This window comes from Rhineura floridana, chromosome 1 (genome assembly GCF_030035675.1).
Source record: "Rhineura floridana isolate rRhiFlo1 chromosome 1, rRhiFlo1.hap2, whole genome shotgun sequence".
NCBI classification, from domain to species: Eukaryota; Metazoa; Chordata; class Lepidosauria; order Squamata; family Rhineuridae; genus Rhineura; species Rhineura floridana.
Genome location: NC_084480.1, coordinates 42,416,346 through 42,431,290, shown reverse-complemented (window position 1 = coordinate 42,431,290; position 14,945 = coordinate 42,416,346). Strand labels below are relative to the sequence as shown.

The 14,945-nt window shown below is 43.9% G+C and overlaps 1 protein-coding gene across 2 annotated transcripts in view; it reads left to right on the top strand.

Annotated features, from left to right (window-relative positions):
• Positions 1-12,577, top strand: part of CENPK (centromere protein K) — a 34,496-nt gene extending 21,919 nt beyond the window's left edge. The window contains exons 7-11 of one of the 2 annotated variants that reach the window (XM_061619249.1): positions 5,871-5,953; positions 6,060-6,158; positions 6,350-6,482; positions 10,099-10,152; positions 11,391-12,577. In XM_061619249.1, coding sequence (XP_061475233.1) covers positions 5,871-5,953; positions 6,060-6,158; positions 6,350-6,482; positions 10,099-10,152; positions 11,391-11,549 — 528 coding nt within the window. In that variant the 3' untranslated portion in view covers positions 11,550-12,577. The remainder of the gene's footprint in view (positions 1-5,870; positions 5,954-6,059; positions 6,159-6,349; positions 6,483-10,098; positions 10,153-11,390) is intronic. The other variant, XM_061619242.1, reaches the window with a different exon arrangement.
• The last annotated feature ends 2,368 nt before the right edge of the window (positions 12,578-14,945 follow it).

Here is a 14,945-nt window from a genome sequence, read left to right as displayed (position 1 = left end):
GCTAAGACTGTGATGCTGTGCACAAGCTGTTGAATCGTACATTCTGCCCCCTCTGTGGCCGTGTACCAAGCCTGAAGTCTATACTGTACATTCTGCCCCCTCTGTGGCCGTGTACCAAGCCTGAAGTCTATACTGTACATTCTGCCCCCTCTGTGGCCGTGTACCAAGCCTGAAATCCAGCCTACAATACTAACGCTGAAGCCTGAAGTCTATACTGTACATTCTGCCCCCTCTGTGGCCGTGTACCAAGCCTGAAATCCAGCCTACAATACTAACGCTGATACCATAGTGCATCCTGCCCCCTCTGTGGCCGTGCACTTAGCCATCTGCCAGTGTATCCTACCCCCTCTGTGGTCGTACACTGTGCCTGTTCGGGTCCCTGCACCCAAAGTGAATATAAGATGGCAGAACAGCCAGGCATGTCTCAAACAGCCAAGCCGCAACCTTCCAAGGCAACTAACTGTGCTTTAGTCTTTTGAACCTTGCTGGCTCTGGCGCTAGGTGCACAACTTGTTGACCTGTACATTCTGCCCCATCCGTGGCCGTGTGCTAAGATTGTGATGCTGTGCACAAGCTGTTGAATCGTACATTCTGCCCCCTCTGTGGCCATGTACCAAGCCTGAAGTTATACTGTACATTCTGCCCCCTCTATGGCCGTGTACCAAGCCTGAAGTCTATACTGTACATTCTACCCCCTCTGTGGCCGTGTACCAAGCCTGAAATCCAGCCTACAATACTAACTCTGAAGCCTGAAGTCTATACTGTACATTCTGCCCCCTCTGTGGCCGTGTACCAAGCCTGAAATCCAGCCTACAATACTAACGCTGATACCATAGTGCATCCTGCCCCCTCTGTGGCTGTGCACTTAGCCATCTGCCAGTGTATCCTACCCCCTCTGTGGTCGTACACTGTGCCTGTTCAGGTCCCTACATCCTGCCCCCGCTGTGACCGTGTACTGCACCCAAAGTGAATATAAGATGGCAGAACAGCGAGGCATGTCTCAAACAGCCAAGCCGCAACCTTCCAAGGCAACTAAGGCTAAGCATGCTAAAGCACTGGCTAAGACCAAACATCTTTCCAGCCATAGCAAACCAAAGCGTCCACGCTATGCTTCTGTGCCGACCCCCACCACAGCAGCTCAGGAACACATACGAGATATATTCCATTCACCTGCTGCTTCCTCTGACGAGGACTTTGCTGGCTTTCCTACTCAGCCTTCGCTTAACCAGCCTCCCTCCATGTTGCCACCCAGGGCTTATCCTCCGGCTCAACCCACGGAGCCAGCTACTCAGGCACAAACATCTGCCCCAACAGCTACTCAGGCACATCCAATGGGGATGCAGCTGTCCCATGATTTTCTTTCCCAACTCCAAGGCATGCTGTCATTTTTCACCCAAATGCAGTCACCACCACAAGTCCCTGCCATACCTCAATGCACTATGGACCAACGTGCGTGTCAAGAAGCACACCCTTCCTGTTCCCCAAATCCCTTTGATGTAGCCAGAGGCAGATGTATTGACGAAGCTTTGTATGGGGAGGAGTCAACCTTCACTGACCACGTTGAAGGAGATGACTGGAGCGACTATTCGGAACATGAGGAGGATACATCGTATCGCCTGTTTAATGCCTCAGACTATCAGCCCCTGGCGCGCAGGGTAGTTAACACCCTTGGTCTCCAAGCTGCGCCTTCAACATCTACCACTCCAGCTATCAAAGGGGCCAAGGCCCTCAAATCCCCTGCACCTACTGAGCACTACATCCCGGTGCCGGATCCCATCGCCAAACTGGCCTCTGAAGAATGGTCTCATCCATTCCAAACTCGCCGCTTCAAGAACCTGGCTAACAAGCTTTACGCCCTAGCTCCGGACTTTGCCACCAAGCTAGCCGTCCCTGGCATAGACGAACCAATCGCTAGCCTAGTTTCACGATCTCTTTTGCCCAGGGAAGGAGAATCCCAACTAAAGGATGCTACTGAGCGACGACTAGACTTCGCCCTCCGCAAGAATCATGAGGCCACTGCTTTCTCCATATGTGCCTCCGCATCAGCCTCCGTCTTCTCCAGAGCAGCTATGATGTGGCTGGATGATCTTCTAGAGGACACTAACCCAGATCCTGTCTCTCTCAGAAGGTCACTGATAAAGTTGTGTAAGACAGCGGCGTTTGTGGCTGATGCCACTTTGGATGCCACTCAACTGGGGGCACGAGCCATGATGGCTCAGATAGTTGCTCGACGGACCCTCTGGCTTCGCCACTGGCAAGCTGACTCTGCGGCCAGAATGAATCTGTCTAGGGCTCCCTACTCTGGATCTCTACTCTTCGGCGAGGAAGCTCTAAAGGCAGTGCTGGTTGACCCCAAAGACTCCCAGAAACCGGTTTGGGACACTGTTAAGAACATCGACCACAGGCCTTTCAGGCGACTTCCTCCCTTCCGTACTAACCAGCCCTTTCGAGGAACGCGGCCAGGAGGACGAGGCCGCGACTTCAGATCATATGACCCCAATTCCTTCAGGGGATCCTGGAACCGGCGTCTCCAGGGTAGAGGCCTACGGCTGGCTTGTCAACTTCGACAAAAGCCATCTTCAACCAACCCAATGCCTACTACATCTAGGGGCGATGTTGGACACCCTGCAGGCAATGGTATTTCTGGCTCCAGATCGCATCACAAGCATCGCAAGGTCCCTGATGCAACAAACATCCGTAGACGTCATGCTTTTAGCCAGGGTGCTCGGAATGTTCATCTCTACTATCCGTATTGTGCCATGGGCTCGAGCCCACACTCGTCACCTTCAGTGGACTTTGTTGCCCTTTCAACAGGACATCGCCAGCTCCAACCATCGCAAAGTTCACTTGAGCCCCGCACTGCGCCTCTCCTTCCGCTGGTGGACGAGGGCCCAACACCTTACCAAGGGCACGCCGTTCAGAGAACCCCGCAGAACTGTTGTAACCACAGATGCCAGCCTCATCGGCTGGGGAGCCCACTGCAACTCCCAGTACGTTCAGGGGGTTTGCTCCACCACAGAGCAGACTCGAAGCATCAACTGGCTGGAGCTAAAGGCTGTACACTTAGCTCTACTTCATTTTCAGTCTCTGTTCCCTTTGGACCATGTTCTCATTTGAACAGACAACACGTGTGTAAAATCACATTTGAACAGACAGGGGGGCACCAGGTCTCGTCCTCTGCAGGACTTAGCCTCCCTCATCTTTGTCTGGGCAGAACAACATCTACAATCCCTGAAAGCAGAACATCTCAGAGGGATTTGGAATGTGACAGCAGACTGGCTCAGCAGACAACAAGTTTTTCCGGGAGAATGGAAACTTCATCCAGCCATTTTCCATCGCCTTCAGTGTCGGTTCGGCGCATTCTCAATCGACCTGTTTGCTTCCAGTCGCAATTGCCAATTTCCCAGGTACTTTGCCCGATACCTGGACACAACAGCGGAAGCAGTGGATGCGCTATCAACACCGTGGCCAGAAGGTCTTTTGTACGCCTTCCCTCCAATACCAATGTTAGCCAAAACCTTAAGGAAGGTGCGAAGCGAGAGGGCACGGCTGGTCCTGATAGCACCATTTTAGCCACGCCGACCGTGGTTCTCGGACCTTCTTGCAATGTCAGTAATGGATCCTTGGACAATCCCAGTCAGGCCAGACCTTCTATCACAGGGCCCAGTATGGCACCAGGACCCCACTTGGCTCAACTTAACAGCGTGGCGTTTGAACGGGGACATTTAAGGTCGGCTGGCCTGTCTGACGCTGTTATTGATATTATCTTGGCCTCGAGAAGACCATCTACCACTCGGATTTATCGACATACTTGGGTGGCTTTCTCCAAGTGGTGCCAGTCCCACCACCACGATCCATCCCAGGCCACCATGCAACAGGTGCTACAATATCTCCATAACGGCTTCATGATGGGACTTAGACCCAACACCTTACGTCGACATGCCTCTACCTTGTTGTCTATTCTATCAGTTTCTTCTTCTGGTGCGACTATCGCCTCACATCAGTTCATCAAACGCTTTTTGAGGGGAGTCGCCCTACGATCTCCGGCTGTTGTCCATCGGTTTCCCTCATGGAGTTTGCCGAAGGTTCTGCAGGCTTTGCAATGCCCTCTGTTTGAACCCATCAGGACTGTGCCTCTACGTATGCTGTCCTTCAAGATCTTGTTCCTGGTCGCAATCACATCTGCCAGACGAGTTTTGGAGTTGGGCGCATTGTCTTTTGCTTGCCATCTCTGCGTCTTCCATAAGGACTCTGTTGTACTGAAGACTGATCCTTCCTTCCGTCCCAAGGTTGATTCAGTCTTCCATTGCAACCAGGACATTGTTTTGCCTTCCTTTTGCCCGAATCCTACCCATCCTCTCGAGAAGGCTTGGCATTCGTTGGATGTCTGGAGGGCTCTCAAGACCTACCTGTCTAGGACCCAGGAGATACGACGAACTGAGTCTCTGTTTGTATCCTTTAACCCACGTTCTATAGGGCATAAAGTAGCTAATTCCACTTTATCCCGCTGGCTGTGGGCTTGTATTGCTTTAGCTTACGAATCCCTTAAGCTTCCAGTACCAGCTAGCATAACAGCTCATTCAACTAGGTCAGTGGCCACTACGGCTGCTTTTGCTACCAACGCTCCTGTGGCTGATATTTGCAGGGCTGCCGTTTGGTCTACCCCTCATTCGTTTATAAGGCATTATAAAATAGATCGCTATGCCTCTGCTGACGCCTCTTTTGGCAGACGAGTGTTACAACAGGTTCTTAGTGAGGATTAGCATGTGGGTGGTCCCTCCCTATTATGGGCTGCTTTGGTACATCCCGCTGTGATGGCCGGACTCATAGGGAAAATGGACCATTGGTCTCACCTGAAGGGTGATTTTCCTATGAGTACGGCCATCACTACCCTCCCTGTGGAGGATGACTAGATATTTTCTAATGTGTTATATATTACTGTTACGCTATTATAGTTAAATTTAAGAGTGAAGTCAAGACTTCTAGTTCTGTTATATCGCTATGTTGGAGTCATGTTATTATGCATGTTACTATTGTGTTATTTTCCTGCTGGCAGGCCTGTTGGTCTTGTTCTTGTATTTTTAGATATTTCTCCTTAGACTCGCTGCGAATGAACTGGAGAGTGGGAGGGGCCTGACGCCCCTAGTCTTGACTTCAAAAACATTCTTGCCTTCGCACGATAGGTGGAGCTACAACCCGCTGTGATGGCCGTACTCATAGGAAAATCACCCTTCAGGTGAGACCAATGGTCCATTTCCCATTATTCCCTCCCTTCAGGTCACTAACATGTGTTAATTAAATTCTGTATTGCTTCCATACTAAACAATAAGCAGTTATCACTTGCATCAAATTTCCTCAATCTGGTATGGCCATGCCTGCTGGGGTTGATTGGGAGTTGCAATCTAAAACATCTGAACAGCACTAGTTGGAGAAGGTGATATATACACATAATATTTTGCCCATGGTGCAAAAGGATGAGTAAGGCAAGGGAGAAGAATCCCTACTACTCAGTCCTCACAGAGTTTAAAAAAATTATACTATGAGCAAGTTAATTTTTCAAGGAAGCTTGTCTGCCATCACTGATCTTTCATTGGGGAACTGCTCATAAGCTTCCAAGAAACCTCAGGTTCCCTGGAATAATAGTTTGAAAATCACTTATCAGGATATGTATTTACTTGCCAATTTGTTTTCCTATTATGCTTGTGTGAAAAACATGAACGACTACCTAGTCTTCTATATTCGTACCTAAGCCCTCAAATAGTAAAGTAAGGAAGTATAAGGCACAGAATACACAGCATCACAAGGCATTGATTTTGACAGTACAGTAACAAATTACTACATTTCTATAAAATGCATACTTATCTTTTCAGCTGCAGAAATTAAATCATGATCTTGAAATGGTGCTATCAACAGTTCATGCAAAGAACACAAAACTGAAGCAAGATTTAGTAAGGTACACCTTCTGCTGAACTCAGCATTATCCTGGAACTGTTTTGGCAGTTCTGCAAAATATGAATTAGCTCATTTGTCTACTGTTTTTCCCATATCTATGTTCAAAGGGAACAGCAATGGTTGGAAGAACAGCAGCAGCTAATAGACAGTCTCAATCAAACAGAGGAAGAAATTAGCAATCAAGTTATACAGTTTTCTGAGAAAAGGTATTTATGCTGGTTTAGGTTTTGGGGGGGCTATAGAAATTGAAATCATTAGACAAAGCAAATTCCATCATCAAATTCTTTAGTGTGAATAATAATTTTTGTTTGCAATTTGTTCTATTATCACTATAGTGTTATAACTCTCTGGTTAAAATAAAAGCCACAGCAATTAACCTTTGTTTTTTACACCTTAGAGCCTTTCAAGAACTGAAAAGCAAAATGCTGAAAATAAAAGCTTATAAGGACAAGATCTTGAATGCTCTGGGAGAGTTCCTTGAAGAACATTTCCCTCTCCCTGAGGATGCTGGAACTGCAAAAAAGAAAAGAGTATGATCATTTGCATGCTATTATTAAGCTAAGAAGTCAGTCTCTCTCTCAATCGTAATTAAATGAGTAGATGAAATGAGTTCAAATGCTGTGCCCTTACTTTGGTTTCTTTTTAAAAAAAATATTTTTAAAGAAATTTCAAAACATTACAATACAATACTGCTAGAAATATTAACCATAAATATCCTTGTAATATCTAAAGAATGCTTACATAATAATTATATCAATACATAGATACAGTTTAATATATAATAAATCATTTCATCCTTTAATCAATCACATCACCAAATACATCATCAAATAATCATTAACTAGAATTAAATAATACTGCTTCCCTGAGGCTGTGCCCTTAATTCAGTTTTAATGCTACAGCTAGTACTTTTCCTCTCTACTGTCAGAAGCCCCACTGTTGCTATCAGCACTCACACCATTTCTGAGCTCACCTTCAATCTCTGAGCCTGCTTCTCCAGTTCTCAATTTCCCTGCCCAGTTGTACTCATTCTGCCCTTTGTGTATCCCTGGCTTTAGCGCTTCTCCATTCTTAGTTTCCTTGTTTTCAATTTCCTCTGCTTCCCCCATTGTGTTAAGTCTTTCCCTCCCCTTTAAGTCCTGCATGCCATAGAAACTAGTGCCTCTCCACACCCTTCTTTCAGCTGTTGCTGGATTCCATATTTCCCCAGCAGCTGACAGGGTGTGATATCTTCCATTCCTTTCTCAGATATTTATTTTATTTTTATTTTATTTATATACCACCTGATTGTAAAAAAAACCCCTCTAAGCAGTTTACAAAAGATCTTAAAATTATTGCAAAAGCAGTTAAAAACATTTTTAAAACAAATTAAAAACAGCAACAACAACAAAAATTAAAACACATCAGCATCTATGCATCTGGACAGGCTTGCCTAAACAAAAAGGTTTCAAACAGGCTCTGAAAAGCATACAGAGAATATTGATGTCAATGGGCACGGCGCTACAAAGAGATGGTGCTGTCACACTAAAAGAACGATGTTTTCGAAGTGAGAAACGGATATTATGTGGCACCTGTAACAGTGCCTGTGCCACAGATCAAAGTGCTCGAGTGGGCATCTAAGGGGTAAGGTGGTCCCACAAGTAAATTGGTACCAAGCTGTTAAGGGCTTTATATACCAATAATAACATATAGAATGTGGCCTGGTAGCAAATCAGCAACCAGTGCAGATCCCTGAGCAGAGGTGTTATAGGCTGACAGGGTTTCATTCCTGTCAGCAATCTGACAGCATTTTGTATTAACGACAGTTTCTGGGTCAAGTGCAAGGGAAGTCCCACATAGAGTGCACTGCAGTAATTCAGTCTTGAAGTTACCCATGCTAGAGCTACTGTGGTCAGGCTCTCCCAATTCAGAAACAGTTGTAGTTGTCTTACTAAGTGCAGCTGATAAAAGGCACTTCTTGCTACTGAGACTACTTGGGCCTCCAGTTACAGAGATGGATCCAGAAGCACCCCCAGACTGCATACCTGCTCCTTCAGGGGGGTGCAATTGACCAATTTCTCAGATACTGGAGCCATTCACCCACAGTGTCTCCATATTGCCAGGATTCAAACTCAGCTTATTTTCCTTCATACATCCCACCACTGCATCCAAGCAGTGGTCCAAGGCCTGCATAGCCTCTCCTGATTTGAATATTATGGAGAACTACAGCTGAGTGACATCAGCATACTGATAGTTGAGAACAGAGTGCTTGCTATGCCCCCTGGTGGCCATAGCTGGCAAAGCTACAGGAATAATCTATATTTTTGCTTTAAATGTTTTTTTACCTAATGGAGGCCAAATTCAAAGTTTAAAGATTTTCAGAATTCAAACAACTGGGGTGTTGCTGTTTTGGTTTCTATAGTATTTTGAGAGGTGAATAATTATAAAAAATAAATACTGAACATTCATCTCATACCCAGTTGGATATTTTCCTGAAAGAAGTGGTATCTTTCTTAGTAAGCTGTAACTTTTATGTGAGGAAACATTCAGATACTTTCTTTGAAAAGGGATTTTTAAGCTATGTAGTAAGCTCAATAGTTAAGTACAAGTATAATTTAAAACTGGCAAAAATTAGGTAAATAGTGTGGAGAAATAGGAACAGGACAACACACAGAATCTTTGCTTCACTTCCAGCCAGACACTTACAAATGATCATCCATGCCTGTCATAGCTTGAAAGCTAAGTATTTATAAATGACAGCTGAAATTCTCACGCTTTGCAAACACCAAATACTTGTAAACTGCCAAGAGAACTTTTGTTGTTGGCTGGTGTGTATTGAAAATAAATTTATTTATTTCATTTATAACCCACCTTTCCTACAAGGAGCTCAAGGTGGTGTACAAACATGGTTCTCCTCTCCATTTTATCCTCTTAACAACCCTGTGAGGTAGGTTAGACTGAAAGACTGACTGACCCATGGTCACCCAGTAATGTCATGCCCAAGTAAGGATTTGAACCCGGGTCTTCCAGGTCCACTAACCACTACACCACAAATAAGCAAGTACTCCCAAATTGGCTTGTATGCTAAAAAAAATGAGTGGTGTATACATGGATCACATTCTCTAGATTATGATGCTTGTGTTTTATAATGTTGTGACTAGTTTTGCATTATATTAAACCATGTTTTAGCATGATATGCGTGAGAAGGAACAAGCTTAAATGAGGTTCAGGGTTGTACTCTCCTTCTCCCACACAACGACTTGTTTTCACTGAATCTAGACTTGTCATTCAATGCAAACCAGGGATCATAGTTTATAACAAATTCTGGTTAATTAAACAAATCAGCTTCAGTAACCATGGTTTGATGTTTGTTACAAACCACAATTCCTGGTTTGCAGACACCAATAAGCTATGATTAAGAAAATTGAAAGTAAACACTGCTGAGCCCCTTCTCCAGGTCACACATGAGGAGGGAGTGCATGAGCCCAAGTCCCACTCAGGCTAGTTCCAGCTCATGCACATCATGCTAAACCATGGTTTACGACAGGGTAGAGAACCTTTTTCAGTCTGAGAGCCACATTCTCTCATGGACATCCTGAGGGCTGCACGTCAGTGAGTATGGCCAGAGGTAAAATGGGCAGGGCCAGCACCAAGAGTGGGTGAAGCAACAGATGTGACTCTTACTTTTGTAGAGTAGGCTACATTCCAGTCACACAGATGCATCTCTCCATCCAGGCAAGCAAGTTTCAAGGGCATTTCCAGCCAGGCAAAAGCACTCAAGGAATGTTCAGAGCAGGGCCAGTGGAGAGAGGGTCTGTGACCAGGGAAGGAGGCATGGCTTGGGGAAAGTCAAAAGGGCTGAATAGAGGCTTGGAGGGCCTAAAGTTCCCAGTCCTGGTTTAGTGTGATGTACTATGGTGTTGTAAGTCCATGCATGTAAACAGACTTCTGTATGTTTGTGACTGGTTAGATCAGGAACTATGAATGTAGATCAGATACTCATTTAAATGTGCATTCCCACCCACATTTTGGCACAACTATTCATACATAAATACCTTTTTCAAGCACATAACAAGGGCTTCTGAACAACTTATCTTTACAACTCCCCCACTTTGTTAATATGCATGTCTTATATATAGCATTGATCTTTTCTTTTGCTTCCTATAGCGTTCATCTGAAGAGCCAGATGTACAGCTAATAACATTACATGAAGTTTTAGAGGTAAGAGGATTTTTGTTGTACTTCCTGCAGTTCAAGAGTGAAACAGATAAGTAGCAAAATAAATACTCCAGGGATTGGTGAATAGTTTGGTCAGTTCTTTCCCCCAAAGCAGGTGGGAGAGGGAGCAAAAGTCAAATGTGGCCCATAGGGCCTCCCAACCCCTCCTGCAACCTCCCCTCCCTACTTATCCTCTCCCCATGCTACAATCTGGGCTTTGGTTTTTATTAAAAAAACACTATTAAAACCAATAAGAGGTTTTCTTTGAAAAGCCTAAATGCAACATGGGGTAATATTAGGGGGTACAGTTGTGGAAGGAATGATTAAGCTTCCCTGTGTGCTGTGACCCCCCTAACAAAAACAGCTTAAATAAGGCTTCCCCTCCCCATTGAGTAGGGGGAAGGTTAGTAAGAGACTGCATGTGTCAGTAAATGAGAGAAGAAAGAATGAGTGGAGTGTGAATGAATTAATGGGGGTGTATGTATGTGATGTGAGAGTGTGGGTTAGCCCTGGCCTCTGCTAGTTCTGGCCACACCCACTTTTGTTTTAACCATGCGCATCCAAGCATGCAGTACCTGGAAGATTGGCCACAATGAGTTGCAACCTTCAACACTTTGAAAGTAATGGCAAAAGGTTTGTGCTAGATCTCCCTGAAAGTAAAATGAATTACATACATGTGTGATATATTTAAAAGGTTATGTTAGTGCTACCCAAAACAATTTGATAGTGACAGTCACATCTTTGGAGTGCAATGCTGAATATCAACTGCTGCAATGTATTTTCCATGGGCTACCTAGATATCTGTTGGAACCTTCAGCTGCCAAAATATTGTGCAGCTTGTCTTGTGGGAACAGCATAGGGATGGGGTTAGCAGTAAGTTCCACTGTTTTTTTTTTTACTTTTAAGTAGACATGCATAGGATTGCACTTAGTTAAATATGCCCATCGTTTGAAGTTGGCTTGTTTAGAACCTTAGAATTTGTTTTAAGCCATAGTCTCTGCTAAACAGATTATCTGAAACTGCAAGTAAATGCTAGCAAAGTGGGGAGGAGTGAGGTTGCAAGATTGAGGCTTTTATTGGACTCATCTCTGGGTTCCTCTTGGGAGGAAGGGCGGGATATAAATTTAATAAATAATAATAATGTAGCACTAAATTATAGTTTAGCATTACATGCAAACACAGTCACTATGTCTGACAGATCAAAGCTATCATAGTGTGCTAAATGTCATTCTCATTTTCAGAGCCTTATCCATAAACTCATAAATACACCATATGATCCATATATAACAATCACTGCTTCAGTTTGGTCACCTTATATTGAACTTCTGCTGCGATATGGGATTGCATTAAGACATCCAGAAGACCCACACAGGATACGTCTAGAAAACTTTCATCAATAGCAAGATTTAATAAGGTGGTCACCACTTGATCAGTAAAATAAATTAGAAGGGGTACAAATGCTTACTTCTGCTTGAGAAGAAACTATATTAATTACTAGTGTTTCAGGTATTTCATGCAGGTTCTTGTAATGCTTCTGTAAAGCAGGATCTGCAGAGCTCTATTTTAATGTGAGATTGTAATCTTTCTATGTTACTTTTACTACTATTAACAAATAATGCTTGTATCCTGAAAACTATTCAGACTGTTAAAACAAGAAATGAACTCAGATTAAAGGACTATTTTAGATTGACGGTTCATTTGGTTGTACCTCTACAACCAACTTCTCTATGATCAACTCTTGGGCTACACCATCAACTTAAAAGAACGCTGAAACAGGAAAAACTGTGTTTCTTCCTGGGATGATATGGTGAGAGAAGAAAACAGAATATTGTATTTCCAACTCACAGGGAATATGTGCACTTCTGTAGGCACACTTGTGAAAGAAAGGCAAGGGAAATGTCTTTGAGATTTATTGGCAGAATTTGAAAGATGTCTGCCTCACAACTGGGAATACTATACTACCTTGCTGTCTGCCTCCTTTTCCTACTCCCAATTCCAGGTCCTTCCTAAAGGTGGACATTATGATGATTGTTTCCATGGAAGTAGTCCATGCTGAATGTCATCTCACAAACAAGTTATGGTAGATCTGCCTTTAAATCAATCAAGTAGGAAATATTGAAAAATCACAAGGAATTTCAAGCTTCCGCCCACCCACTCCATCCAGCTCCAGCCATGTCCAGGGTCTCCAGAGAATGACATCTTAACATTTACACTTTCCTTTTCATATTACTTAATGTGGAAGTGCCCACAACAATATTTGTTTCCAGGACATATGGTCCAGATTTGTCTCACAATTTGAGTTCTGAACATAAAGCATGGGAAGTCATATTCGACACACTATCAACGATTTGTATTTGTCTGGACTAAAAATGGAACCATTGGTGTTCTGTGATTAAAAGGATTTTTACAATAAAACGAGTGATAGCACAGGGCCACAGCAATAGTTGTTCTTAGGCAAGTGGCTGTCTTTTTTCCGCCTTTTGTCCCTAGATGGTAATAATGCTCTCGTGCAATAATGCCAGTCTCTTTTATACAGGTACTGCTTGGTACCTCCTGCATTGATACTAAGAACCTGAGTAGTGCTGCTGAACTGTGCAAGGCCTTCAGTAAAGAATTAGCACTGGTGTGCTTGCTCCAGAGAGCTAGCAGTAACCACACCATTGTTTTGATTGAATTATTTGTTCACGAATGAATAAATGCCAACATGAAATTACTTAGAAATAGCAAAAATGACTTTGTAGCTTGAAATGCCACTCAAGAATCATACAGAATAGAAAGGATTAATAACATATTACACAGGCTGAGCCACTCACATGTTCCCTGGACCACATACTTATTACTGCAGAGAAAGAGGGGAGAGAATAGATGTGGTTTCCCTAAGATAGAGCTATGAGGAAGAGCCTTAAAAGACCTAGCTTTTCCTGTGGTGAAAATGAAAACTAGGAAAGGAAAAAAGGTTGCATATAGTTTTTCCTGTCTTGTGAGAGTTGGAGGTGGGCGAGATTAGGAAAATATAGGAGGCTAGTGACTGCCGCCCCTTCTCGCTTCACTCACCAACCCTACCTACTGTCACTAAAGGTTTCCCCCACAGGTTGTCAAAGGTCCCCTGCTCCCCTGCAGATTGCCAGAGCCCTTCACTCCTGTGGGTGCCAGAGCTCCCCCTGCTCCCCATGGGTCACTGAAGCTCCCCCTTTTGTAAGTGTGACACTTACAAATAAATAAATAAATATATATATATATATATATATGGGAAAATAGCAAGAAGTCAGAAAGTTCAGATGCTATATTTACTTGTGAAGTAGAAGGAAACTGGAGGAGAAAAAGGCTGTTTCTTCTCTGTAACTTAAACAGGCGTACCACCTCAAATGGTCTAGAGGTTTACAGTGCGGCTGGTTGTGACTTCTGGGATTATGGCAGAACCTGATGACCCTTTGCACCGATGGAGATTGTCATGATGGTCATCCTGAGGGACTCAAATCATCTGCCAGACCCCCACAGAGGCTGTGTCAAATGCCTGCTTGCAAAAACTAGTCTCCTGCTTTTTTTTTTGTAGGCTCTTTTGAACTTGTTTAGTCTGGTTTTTTAAAAAAAAAATCACCTCAGAATGAATTTGCAGGTGCTTTCCTACAGTGGGCTGCTGACTAGTCCTGAAGCAAAGTAACAAACAGTAGCAAGGGAATACAAGGAAGGTGGAGGCAAGGGTCTAGCCGAACTGGACGAAATAAAAAAGCCAACTCCTATAGATCATCACAGGGATAAAGCATCTGAAACAGCGCAGCATGGAATAGTCTTCTAGAAACATCCCCAAAAGCTGAACAATTTGGTGATGCCATGTGTACACAGTTATGGGAGAAAATTATACAACCTCATCCTGAATCTGAAATAGCTTTTTCACAGAGGCCCAGGCTTGGATCTGAGTGTCATTACCCTATGAAAAAGAGGCAGAGTTTCCTGGGACAACTTGAGTCATGGCAATTGTGTCATGCCACAGGGTTACAGCCAAGCTAAGTGGGTGTCTCTGCCCATTTAATCTATTTTTACCAAAATGCTCTTGGTTTCACTGAAAAGTGTGGACTTGGGTATTTTTCAGAAAATGCAGAAAGGAATACCTGATTTAATTAATGTAGACTGTGCTATGGGGGACCATTTAATCATAAGAGAAGATTATTAGTCAAAATCTGCTTGCATCAGATATGATCCTGGATCCCGGAATTGAGTGGGACAGGACGTGACCTTCTGCTTGTGACTGGCATGTATTTCTGACTCCCACAACGGGTTTTCTCTGGTGCCTATAATGATACTCTCATTGCTCAGCAAAGCTATTAGTCCCAGAGTGTGCGCAGAGTTTCTGTGTTTCTGAGCTTGGTAGCAGGTAGCTTATAACAGGGTTTTTTTTAAATTAAAGAAAACGCAAAATCTAACAGAAAACAACCAAAAACAGGTAGCAGTAACATCACAGACAAATGCAATAGATAAAGCCAGGCACAAAACAAAAAACAGAAAGACACTCACAGAATAGCTGTCAATGAGTCAGGTCATGCCTGCCAGAATAATTAAAAAAAAGGCTACTCAAGGCAACAAAATGCAAGGAAAGGGAATGCGAAGAGACCTCCCCAAACAAGGTACAGCCACAGAGCAGACCCTCTTGGTTGCTGCTGCAGCACAAGAAGCCTCGCAAGCAAATCTTGGGGATTAGTCAGGCTAGAATGGGAGGAGACAGCATCTCAGATGTGCTAAGCCTGCACCATTTAGGGCTTTAAACAACACTATAGCAACCCTCTGAAGAACCTGTTAAT